This window comes from Xenopus laevis, chromosome 2S (assembly GCF_017654675.1).
Source record: "Xenopus laevis strain J_2021 chromosome 2S, Xenopus_laevis_v10.1, whole genome shotgun sequence".
NCBI lineage: Eukaryota > Metazoa > Chordata > Amphibia > Anura > Pipidae > Xenopus > Xenopus laevis.
In genome coordinates, this window is record NC_054374.1 from 59,771,767 (window position 1) to 59,784,621 (window position 12,855).

At 38.8% G+C, this 12,855-nt stretch overlaps 1 protein-coding gene across 1 annotated transcript; it reads right to left on the bottom strand.

Moving 5' to 3' along the window:
* Positions 1-413: 413 nt before the first annotated feature.
* On the bottom strand, positions 414-2,324 carry btg2.S (BTG family member 2 S homeolog). The gene is given in 2 exon segments (NM_001095343.1): positions 414-880; positions 2,021-2,324. Coding segments are annotated over 2 exon segments (477 nt in total). The 5' UTR covers positions 2,169-2,324; the 3' UTR covers positions 414-551.
* Between the last annotated feature and the right edge of the window lie 10,531 nt (positions 2,325-12,855).

A 12,855-nucleotide genomic window follows, 5' to 3' on the forward strand; every position in this document is an offset into this window, starting at 1 on the left:
TAATATTCCAGTCTCTTAATCAAATCAATGCATGGTTGCTAGGGTAAGTTGGACCCTAGCAACCCAATTGCTGAAATGCTGAACTGGAGAGCTGCTGAAAAAAAAGCTTAATAACTCAAAAACCACAAATAATAAAATATTAAAACCAAACTCCAAACACCACTCTCTACATCATACTAAAAGTTAATTCAAAGGTGAACAGCCCCTTTAATTAAGCAAAAATAAAGTGTAAAGTTCTAAAAGTCAAAGTAGACAATAATAAGTATAGAATATCAAGCTGCTAAGAACTACTAGCACTGTTCATGTGAAAATGTCGTGCATAGTACCTTTGGTGTACATACAAAGCCAAAATGGCATACTGCACGGTTGGTAAGTCTGTATTAGTGAATAAGTGTTCACACAATAAGCACAAATAGACTGTTTAAACAAATTTTACTTTTTCCCCAAAAAACGCTTTAAAAAATAAATAGATCTTTGTTAAAAAAGATGGCTCACAGAGCAAGGTATTTACACATACACAAGCAGCAGATGGGGGGGCAAATCCCAGAAGGTTAACTGGTCACTGTCATTAGGTAGTGGGTAGGAGTGCTGGAACTCCCCAGCACCTCACTTTTGCAGTTCAAATGGCCCCTTGTAGATGGGGCAGAGGCTTCATACAAGACACAAATTGAACCGTCCTCTCCAATTCGGTATGAAACTTCAAAAGGGTCCACCCAAAGTGTGAGCTCTTTGGGCAATAGACTGAGCAGATGCTGGTTACTCAAGTTGATATGACTTGCAACTTTACTGATGACTGGATCCATCTTATGGTTTATCCTGATACAACGATACCCAGAGCCTTTTGCTGGCTTGTCTGGAAACCAATGATGTGTGTAGTGTTCTGTGGAGGACAAAACTGTTGTATTAGAAATGGCATTTAATGAATGCATAGTTACATTTTCAAGACAATACTCACTACTTGTTCACATGGCAGCTAGAATTGCTATTGTCATCTATTAGGCTTACTGTGAATATTGTAATATTGCTTATATTGCTAGTGTTCATCTTATCCTAGCAACCAGGCACCTTGCCGGCTAGTTAAAAGTTTTAATAAAAAGAAGACAGGGATATTCTGAGACAATTTGCAGCTGGCCTTCATTTTTAATTTTGTAGATTTGAGTTCAGCAGCTTTCTAGTTTTGCATTTCAGTAACTATGTAGTTGCTAGTGTTCAGCTTAATGGAAAATTATGTTGAACAGGAGAGAGAAAAGTTATTGAAGGGAACATTAACAAAAAAAAATGTAGCCTCACACATCTATAGTTTTTTGGCTGCCGAAGTCTAAGGATTGATCTACATTTTAAAGTTCAATAACGGCAGAAGAGAAAGAACTATAATTCCAAAACTATAAAGAATTGAAAAAATGAAGAACAATTTAAAGCGAATATCAGGCTACTCTAGAACATATTAACTACCCTTAAAGCAATAGAAACGCTCTAAATGAATTGTTGGGTCTTGAAGCAGCCTCAACTTTATAAAGATTCTGAGGAAAAGGGTAAAGAGTGAAATAACGTACATCATTGAGTATAGTACATATACTGTATTTCAGTGAGTCATCACTAAGCACCGTCTATAAGGAAAATATTTTACAGGTTATTTTGCCACTTCAGCAACTTGTGGCTTGCGCACTGCATTTTTTTTTTCAATGGAACAAGACAGGGCATGAGGTTGAGGACTGACGCCATACAGACAGTAGCGTTACCACCCATTCCAAATATGGTGCCTGACATGTGAACTGATATTATCCTATAGTATTTTTTAACCCAAACTAATCCAGAGAATTATATCAGGAGCCTGCAAAAAGTCTATGGTGTTAGGGGCATAACTACAGAGGAAGAAGGATCCCCCCAAAAGTTATAGGGGCCCCACAAGGCCTTAATTCATATACAATTTCAATAAATATTGGCAAAACAGGTCAACTTCTAGACATTTTGGTGGCCTCTGTTGTTACACATAAAACCTATAGGAGAAGGCGGAGCTCACCAGTTAGGGTGTTCCGTAATGTTCTTCCGAAGCCCCTCAGTTGTTGTTCGTTCAGTCGAGTTTGCAGAAGACTAGAGAGGAAATTGACAGCGGCGACTATTTCTGGTAGAGTGTCTTGCTGACTTTCGGGAGCGGCTCCATTTGCCATGACTGCGAGTTTTTTGCCAGCAGGAACTTGGTAAATTACTTGTAGTCGCCGGTATCCACTACGTTCTATAAGATACCAAGTCCTCCTCTCCCCTGAACTCAGTAACTTTCCAGCCACTTATTCTTATAGTGTGGGGCGACCAGGACACGTGAACGAGCTCAGACACGCAAGGACCTTGCCGACCAATAGGCAGCCACTTTGCATAGGTGACGTAGGGGCGAAGTGACGAAAATGCCTTTAGGCAATGCTGGTAAACAGAAGGAAAGTGAGGGCCATATAAGGCGAAGTGGAAGAGGGTAGGGGCTGTATGTGACGTAGCAAGCCACGAAGAACATCGTTGTTGGGAAGCTGTTTGTTTTGTTTTGTGAGTGTAATAGTCAGTTAATTAGGGTTGCAACTGCCCAGAGTAAATTCTGCTTGGTGTCAATGTTATTAATAGATAGGAAACTGTGAAAATAAAGGAAGGTCATTATTATTTATTCAAGAAAAGGTGACAACTCTATCGTTCATGTGAAGGCTGCTATCTATTTTTGCTTTGCAGTCTTATTAAGTTACGTGGGTGACTAAAAAGAATAACCAGGCCGGCTCTTATCAATGAATAAAGGCATGAAACGCATAAGGCTTGTATTTGGGGTGTTTTTTTCTCTTTTACTAAACTGGTAGTAAGGATCAAGTTTTGTGCTGGTCTGCTTATTTTCTAGTTTGTAAGGCTGTTACCCATATCTGCATTGATATAAACAATTTTAGGCACAAATATGGTTAGCCAGTATTTTACCATCCTGGACAGTAAAAACGATGCTTGAAGCAGCAGTTATTAATAAGGAAAAAACAAAACTATAGGAAGGCCTGTATTTTTTCTGAAAAGGTGGCAGCCCTAGCCAAAAGATGGTGTGCCAGTTATTCACTCTTATACATTCAATCTTGTGACAGCAATGTTCCCAATTATAAACAGGTTAATTAATATGTTTTCTAATAGGTCCAGGGCCACTTTAAGGCCGTGCTTTGCCCTGGGCAAAGATTACTGGTGGCCCACTGCACCTGCACCAGCCCTCCTCACTCGCAGTCTCTCCCCTTACCCTAAACATACATACAGAGACTTGCACAATCACATACACTAAACCATACAGTGCTCAGTGCTGCGGCATCTATTTTAGTACATCCTAGATACATAAGCGAGTGTGCTATGCAAACTATTATCAAAATGACGTCTGTCAGTGCTATGTTTGCATAGTCATTCACACAAAATACTAGTAGTATCTCTTTTTACCTCTCAATTTTAAATTCTGTTCTCACGCAATTGCCTCCCCCCTTAGTTCCTTCACTTAATAATGTAATTAGCGCTTTTACACTTGTTAAAAAAAAAGCTTCAAATATTAAATGTAATTAGTCCCATATACTTATCTGTAAATTTATTATTTTATTTGTGTTTTTTAATAATTCCATATATAAAAACTTTTATTTGGTACGTAGATTAAAATCATAGTGCAATGCACGTGACTGTGAGAAAAGAAATATTTCCTTGGCTGAAATAATAATTCTAATCAAAAGTTAATGGACCATCGGATAGCAGAGGAACGAAGGAGAGGAAAGAGGACCAAGGGAGGATGTTGAACTACTGAGAGACAAGAGTGGATTATCATATCTTGCCACCCAAAGTCAGGGAGCGCTGGTAATGAAGTTCAGCAACATTATACACACCCACACTTAAACAATAGTCAATATGATTAAAGGGATACTGTCATGGGAAAAAAAAAATTTTTTTCAAAATGAATCAGTTAATAGTGCTGCTCCAGCAGAATTCTGCATTGAAATCCATTTCTCAAAAGAGCAAACAGATTTTTTTATATTCAATTTTGAAATCTGACATGGGGCTAGACATATTGTCAATCTCCCAGCTGCCCCAAGTCATGCAACTTGTGCTCTGATAAACTTCAATCACTCTTTACTGCTGTACTGCAAGTTGGAGTGATATCACCCCCCTCCCTTTTCCCCTCCAGCAGCCAAACAAAAGAACAATGGGAAGGTAACCAGATAACAGCTCCCTAACACAACAGCTGCCTGGTAGATCTAAGAACAACACTCAATAGTAAAACCCATGTCCCACTGAGACACATTCAGTTACATTGAGAAGGAAAAACAGCAGCCTGCCAGAAAGCATTTCTCTCCTAAAGTGCAGGCACAAGTCACATGACCAGGGGCAGCAGGGAAATTGACAAAATGTCTAGCCCCATGTCAGATTTCAAAATTGAATATAAAAAATCTGTTTGCTCTTTTGAGAAATGGATTTCAGTGCAGAATTCTGCTGGAGTAGCACTTTTAACTGATGTGTTTTAAAAAAAAAAACAAGTTTTCCGATGAAAGGATTCCTTTAAGTTAAAATCACTACAATGTATATTTTTGCAGACTAGACTCAACACAACTTTGGGGTGTAAGTGTTATTATTCCTTGTTTTTTTCATACACAGTGACCTGAACTGTGACTGAGAGTAGTCAAAAGTAACACAGAGGGAGCTAAGGATCCAGTGTAGCATCTGGTAATTTTCTGTCTCAAAACAGACCAGGGTTGAAGCGATGACACATGTGATAAGGCTAGAAGGGTCACATGATTTGTTATGGCTCCCCTTTGCTGCTTCATTGCTACATCAAGGACATTGAAAGACTTGTTTTCTCTATCCTATCCCTTATTTGTATATACATTGCACTTCTGCTGCTCCACAAAACTTTGAAGGGAACAGGGCGGAAGTAGGGCATGACTCCTGTCAGAGGTGCAGAGATAAGATCCCATTACAATTTATTGTTATCAAATGTACAGACACCGTGGCCCCCTAAAAGCAGTGGACTCTGATCAAATGCCCCTTTTGCCCTTTTATTAAAGTCAGTGAATACATTGGTGGTCAGTAAAATTTGTCCTAAATTAAAATCCTACACAATGACCAGCCCTTTAAAGGAGAAGGAAAGCTACAGAGGCATTTTATTGCCAATAGATTAGCTGCAATAGTGCAAGCTAGAATGCTATATTTATTCTGTAGAATGTTTTACCATACCTGAGTAAAAAGCTCTAGAAGATCTCTGTTTGTTTAGGATAGGAGCTGCAGTATTAACATGGTTTGACATCACTTCCTGACTGAGTCTCTCCCTGCTCTGGGCTCAGATTACAGTAGAGAAGGGAGGGGGGAAGAGGAGCAAACTGAGCATGCTCTTGCCCAGGGCAATGAGGTTTAAGCTGAAAATAGGAAGTCTGATACAGAAGCCCACGTGTACACAATAGAAGGAAAGAAATGTGGTGTTTCTTTTGACAGGGGACTCAGAGCAGCACTACTTTGGGGGTTTACTGGTATATTTCGATGGACCTTTCTGATAAGGCTTACTTAGTTTTAACCTTTCCTTCTCCTTTAAGCTGCTCTGAGTTCCCATTGCTGGAAATGTAAGTTATGGAAGTTAAAGTTTCTAAGTTAGTCTTTATGTATGTAAAGCACTTACAGAAGAGAGTTTTCCTGCTTTTCCCTGAAGTGCTTTCCACCATAGGGGATATCAAAAGTTAAAGCACCCTGTTCTGTTCAAAGAGTTTGTACTCACTCTGCTACATGGAAGCACTAAACATAGTAACAAATGTTGAAAAAAAGACACACTATAAAGTTCAACCTTTTATGTCATAATAATACCTGCCTAACTGCTAGTTGATACAGCGGAGGGCAAAAAAATTCATCTATAGATGAGGGATAAAATAACTTCCTGACTCCTTCATGATTTAACATTGTTTTGTACATCTCAAAGTGAATTCAATAACTTGGAAGGATAACCGTAAAATGAAAGCAGACTCTCTTTGTATTTCAATACCAGTGAGTCATTTAACAGTGACATAGTTTCAAAATAATAAGCAAACTGGAAATATTGTAAAATTAATAAATTACCATTTATTTTTGTCTAAAGTGTCAATAAAACATAAAAAAAGGCCTGTTTTGTTTTTTCTTTTGAAGTGATGCTTCTAGCCGCGTCTATCCACATTTGTAGGATGGCTTTTTAAGCAACTGCTGAAATGATAAACAAGTTTTCTACTCCCCCAAGTAAGTCTACTGTTTGTTAGGATAGGGATACAAAAAATGCCGGGGCATCCAGCCCCTTGAAGGTGCCTAATGTATCTGCCAATATAACTACTACAGGAAGCGAGTGGAGTACATTACGTTGCACTTACATTAAGGGGGTTATTTATTAAAGTCTGAATGCAAAAACTCTACTTTTTTAACTACAAGATCCGTATTTTTAGTGGGGAAAAAAACTAAATTTTCAAGATTTATTATACCCCGAGGATGCAAAAAGTCTGAATCTGAAAATACTCCATCTTAACCTGTCGACATACTATAGAAATCAATGGCAGAGGTCCTATTTGCAATTTGAAGACATTATGGTCTGCGATGGGTTTGGTACGATTAGGGATGCACAGAATCCAGGATTCAGTTTGGGATTCGGGCAGGATTCGGCCTTTTTCAGCAGGATTCGGATTCAGCCGAATCCTTGTGCCTGGCCTGAATCTGAATCCTAATTTTCGGTTGGTCTTTTTTTTATTCAAAATTCGACCATTGATAAATCTGTCCCCTGGTGTCAGAACAGCTTTCAAAAAAGAAACATTGAGTAATTCACATCATTTTGCTTGCTGTAATGTCAGATATTGTTGGAAGAGTTATATTGGCACCAGCATGTTATTTTTTGTAGTTAATAAACAACCCCTTGGAACAAACTGTGGCAAGACACACTTCTCAGTATGGATACATTCTGCCTACCTTTCTTCGCATGGCAATTAACTATATTCCAACTCCAATTAGGGGAAGTGAGATAGCACAAACTATTATTACAGAGGTAAGACCTAGAGGTCTTAAAGGGATACTGTCATGGGAAAAAACAATTTTTTCAAAATGAATCAGTTAATAGTGCTGCTCCAGCAGAATTCTGCACTGAAATCCATTTCTCAAAAGAGCAAACAGATTTTTTTATATTCAATTTTGAAATCTGACATGGGGCTAGACATATTGTCAATTTCCCATTTGCCCCAAGTCATGTGACTTGTGCTCTGATAAACTTCAATCACTCTTTACTGCTGTACTGCAAGTTGGAGAGATATCACCTCCTCCCTTTTCCCCCCCCAGCAGCCAAACAAAAGAACAATGGGAAGGTAACCAGATAACAGCTCCCTAACACAAGATAACAGCTGCCTGGTAGATCTAAGAACAACACTCAATAGTAAAACCCATGTCCCACTGAGACACATTCAGTTACATTGAGTAGGAAAAACAACAGCCTGCCAGAAAGCATCTCCTAAAGTGCAGGCACAAGTCACATGACCAAGGGCAGCTGGGAAATTGACAAAATGTCTAGCCCCATGTCAAATTTCAAAACTGAATATAAAAAAATCTGTTTGCTCTTTTGAGAAATGGATTTCAGTGCAGAGTTCTGCTGGAGTAGCACTATTAACTGATGCGTTTTGAAAAACCATGTTTTCCGATGAAAGGATCCCTTTAATGAAACACTTTCAATGTTATGTTTTGTGTAAGAAATTGTATCCCACAGGAGTATATAAGTGGTGGTAAGAAACATGTTTTTTATCTGGAGAAAGGTCCAAATGGGGACAAAAACATCAATCACGATAAACTTGCACTAATTACACAGTCTTGAATGTTTATGTTGAACTATAACTTGGTACAGATGCAAATAGTTTGGGTTGTGCCCTCTTGATTAATATATATATTTTTTTCCTCCAAACCTGCCCAATAGATATGATGATTTTGCCCACATATCAGTCAAGATTTACATTGGAAGGGCCCTATACACAGATCAATAAGATGCCAACTCTGTCTGGAGGGATCAGGTTACTGGCTTTTATTAGGCCATGTGCAGCCAGATTAAGTATCATGGGCATGAACATCAACAATTATGCACCTGTGATTAATACTGGAGCTAAGTACACTAGATTAGTCTCCCATGTAGACCTGGTGATACAACTATGGCATACAAGTAGCAAATAGGAAGCAATGCAGTGACTTCATACAATAAGTGGACATGTGCAGTCAAACTAGGCCTTGGAATTATAGGTACTCAGAGGCCCAAACAGCTCACCCAGAGGTCCAAACAACCCCCACCAGCCCAATAAATAGTCACCTTCTATGGCAACACACTATGGCAATTGCCAGAACCCACTTATTGCCAGTCTAATAAGTAAACAGTTAGCTCAGTTTGTCAATGTATTCTACAGACTGGCTCAGTTTCACTTTTTATTTGAGCTAGACATTAAACGACTGCATAATGTTGCTACAAACTACAATATGTACTGTAATAAATAGGCTAGGGGTGTCCCCCTCTCACTTCATTTTATCAGAGTTGATAATCACTGCAGATACTCTTTTCACAGAAGGAATCATTTGAATGCAGTTGGGATTGTTTTCAAAACGTTCTGCAAATGAGTCCCTCTGTGATCTGGCCCAGGTATTTTGTGATACTGTGGGAAGCTAGGGTTGGCAAGATAACACAGGAGGCAACACCAAGCTATTTTGCCTTTGCAACAGTCTAGAGCAGTGATATCCAACCAGTGACTCTTGAGGAACATGTTGCTCTCCAACTCCTTGGATGTTGCTCCCAGTGGCCTCAAAGCAGGATTTTGAATTCCTGGCTTGGAGGCAAGTTTTGGTTGCATAAAAACCAGCTGTACTGCCAAACAGGGTTTGCTACCAGTCTACATAGGTGCTGCCAAATAGCCAATCACAGCACTGATTTTGCACCACCCAGGAAAATGTTTCATGCTTGCACTTCTCCCTAACTCTTATTATATCTGAATATTGCTCACAGGTAAACAATGTTGGGGTCTGGAGATATTGGATATCAAAAACACTGAAATCTATTCTGCTTCACTCAAGTAATGACTGGGAATTATCTATATTATTTATTGATATCCGCTTCATAGATGTTTAAACATGATAGTATGTGTCACTCAGTTAAAAATGCAACTTTAGTAAAATCCTAATTACTGTACTAATTTTATATTTTTAAGAAAAATACCTTATAGATATTAGTTATTTTCTTATAATGGAGTCTTTGGGAGATAGCCTTCCCGTAATTCAGAACTTTCTGGATAAAAGGTTCCAGAATAACAGATAACATACCTGTATAGGGTACAGTATAAGGTCAACTGAGGACAAACTAGACAATGACAATGATTTAATTTTTGCTAGCAAGTCACCCAATGGCACTATTAGATTAAATAGCTTGTAGTGAGCTTGGAAGATTTTACAAGGCGCATTATTTTTATAAGAAATGTTTTGTAAAACCAAATAAATAGTGCAAATGAATTTTGAGTACAAAGATAAAGGATACTAAACCAGTTTGATGCCCTGTATGCATAGGCTTACACAACTTTGTGGCATGTAGAGGCCCCAACAATACACTGAACACAACAATTTCAGGGGCAAAAGCCATGTACAATTAAAGTAATACTTTTTTTTGAGTGGCACAGATCACAATATTGATAGTTTTACTGTGCCATGAACGTTTCATGGGCACATACAATTGACAGAAATTCATAAGTTAAAATGCAATAATCCCCTATAAAAATACAAAGGTAATTGTACAGTGCAGTTAGCAAGCATACTTTGCCTTTGTCTCCCGCAGAACTTTACAGAGTCAGGGATACAATAATAAGTCATAACATATACAGACACCACTGCTGGGCAATGCAGGCCGGGCACCCCAGGAAACCAGCCAGCCATGTCGCACACCCCCCCCGTGCGCGGCCGTGCGCAAGTGAGAACATGTGTGCGTGGGCAAATGAGCGTGGGTGGGCCTGCATCAACATGCTTTTTTTTAATTACTTATATTTGAGCCACCCACTTAACCTTTTTCAGTGGTGGACTAGGGGCAGGCTGCTTATGATGTATGTGCCTGGTGCTCCCCAAGCTTTGTACCCTAGGCATATGCCTCTTCTGCCTACCCCTGACAGACACATTTGCATATTAGGAGACAATAGAGTGAGTTAGTGAGGCATAGGGTGAGGGCAACCAATTTGGTTATAGAGTTTCTGTTTCTTAGGATAGTAATGGTGGTAAGTGCATACATAAAGACATAAAACTAGTTAGTGGGTATACAAGAGTTAGGGGATTAAGAAAATGGTCAAGTTGCTGAGGGCTCAGGTTGAAGGCATGAATGAAAAGGTGGGTTTTAAGTGATTGTTTGAATGCCTGGACTCTCTGAGAGTGCCTAATGGGATGGGTGAGAGTACAGCTGGATTGAGAAGAAGTAATGAGTAAAGAGGTTATGTGCAAACTGAAAGGCTACATCTGGGGGTGGACTTCATAATTAGAGAGCTGAGGAAAGAGTCACACAACAGGAATCCAGGAACAGACAGGACACACAGGCTTTTATTTATTAAAGATACATAGGAACAAGGCAGGCAGAATGCTGAGCAACAGGATCATTTGAACCTACAATAAAGCATAGACAGGGAGCTGGAACTGCATTGGTAGGTTTTCTGCAACAGCAATGTTATGGAAGCCCAGTGTCAGGCTGCACATTACAGGAATACAAAAAACTTTACTTTGGTTTAGATAATTGTATGACACCTTCAGGTTTTCTGTACATGGCATATGATCAAAAAGGGCCCTAAGCATAGAGCTACAGGCAAAAGTAGAGTTTTTGGGTTCTAAAGGAAAACATAACCAATGTATATCTCTTTGTGCTACTAGATCAGATTTGCTCAAGTTTCTTTTGAAACCATACTGTAGAAATAAATAGGACAAATAATATTGTTTAAGCAAACAGTACCATCCAATGTGTAAAGTTAAAAAGCCTTTACTGGAAAAAAAGACTCCAATTTGGAACAGTTGCTAAATTTCAGGCCAACATCAACCTTTCCAGCAGGTACTAATTTGCTAGTGGTTAAGTGGTTTTATACCTTGTACAACAGTGCCACCTACTGCCATGATCAAAAGTTCATAATACAATAGAGGAATATACATTTGTTACGAAATGTAAATAACTCTTAATCTGAATAGATGCATGATGGGCACTGTTGGAATTGGGCAACTGGGCCATCAACCGTGGTGACCCCCTACCTCTGTAGTGTTATCCCTCCTCCCCTGCTGTACTTCCCCACCGAGTAAAAACATTTGCTACAAACCAATCTACCCACAATTCCAAGCTGGTGCAGTATGTCCAAACGGCCACTCAAAAGGGTTGTTCGCCTTTAGGTGGCAAGGCCCACCTAGCTTTCTCTGGGTGTCAGTTCAACCCTGACTCATCTCTGATTTAGAAAGTCTATAAATCCATATTATTATCCATAACAAAAGTACCTCAAAAAGAATAAAAATAAAATTAAAAATATGTTCATTGGTATAAAAATAGTGTGACATTAATCACATACTGTAGACTATGGGGCATATTTATCAAGGGTCGAATTTCCAATTTGAAAAAATTCGAAATTTGAATTCAAAAAGACCAAGCTAAATTAAGTCAAAGTTTTTTTTGGCCAAATAGGTCAGTTTTCGATCGAATTCGAATCGTACGAATCAAAGTAATAGCGCATTAGATCCAATTCGAATTAGTCAATCCAATTGACTCCAAATAGTTTCTAGGAGGTCCCCTATAGGCTAAAACAGAAATTCTGCAGGTTTTAGATGGCGAATGGTCGAAGTCGAATTTTTAAAGAGACACTACATGATAAATTTCGATATTCAAATGTTTGAACTATTTTCAAATTCTAATCGAATTTGGACTATTCCCACAAAAAATAGCTTGAAATTCTAATTTTTTGCATTTGAAAATTCACCTCGACCTTTGATAAATCTGCCCCTAAGTGTGAGGGTATTCAGGTATTATACTCTCTGTGTGGGTGGCATAAAGGTGTGCTCTTGCTGTAGGATGGAGGAAGGGTTAAACATGTTCACTGTAAACACTTACAGATCAAATCTCTCAATAACTTGGGCACCACTGGCTCAGTTAATAGTTTTTTTTGCTGGATATCATGTAGTCTCTTTGGTGTTCCTTCAATTATTTACCTCCCAGGATGGTATTGGACATGGGCAGAGTATTAGTTACAACCATATGTATCACTCACCTAAAGGTGAACTAGTCTCTTAACACTAGCAGATTTTTATAGTGGTTAATATTACTGGAATTGCATATTTCTAAATCCTAACCACAGTCCTTATGCTGGCATTTAACAAAGTGGGGCACTTGCCCCCCTGGTCTCCAAGATATTCAGACTGGTTTTGATAACTACCCTAAACCTAAATCTCACTCCTAAATTGAGCTATTACAGAATCCTTTCTCACACTAACTACTCATAGTTAACCCTTTTTCCTCAAGATATTCAGCAAGGACCACCATCTCCAGTTAGTGGGGTCCAAAGAGACAGAAGCACATAGTGACTTCTCTTTTAAAAATTAGGAACACCTGATCCTGTTATAATACTGCTAGGAAAACTTTAGTCCGGAAAGGGAAACAGCTCTCCCTTCACAAATGTGAAACAGGCCAAGCCCTTGGCTGTATAAACCATTATGAGGACTGCTTACATTTATGGTAAGCAAAACCTTTACCCTCATACATATACAAAGAACAATTCTTCACTAAACTTGGGTTTTCTCAGGACAAAACATTTTACTTTATTATTTTACTAATATAAGGCCACACAGTAACCTATACCTCATTTC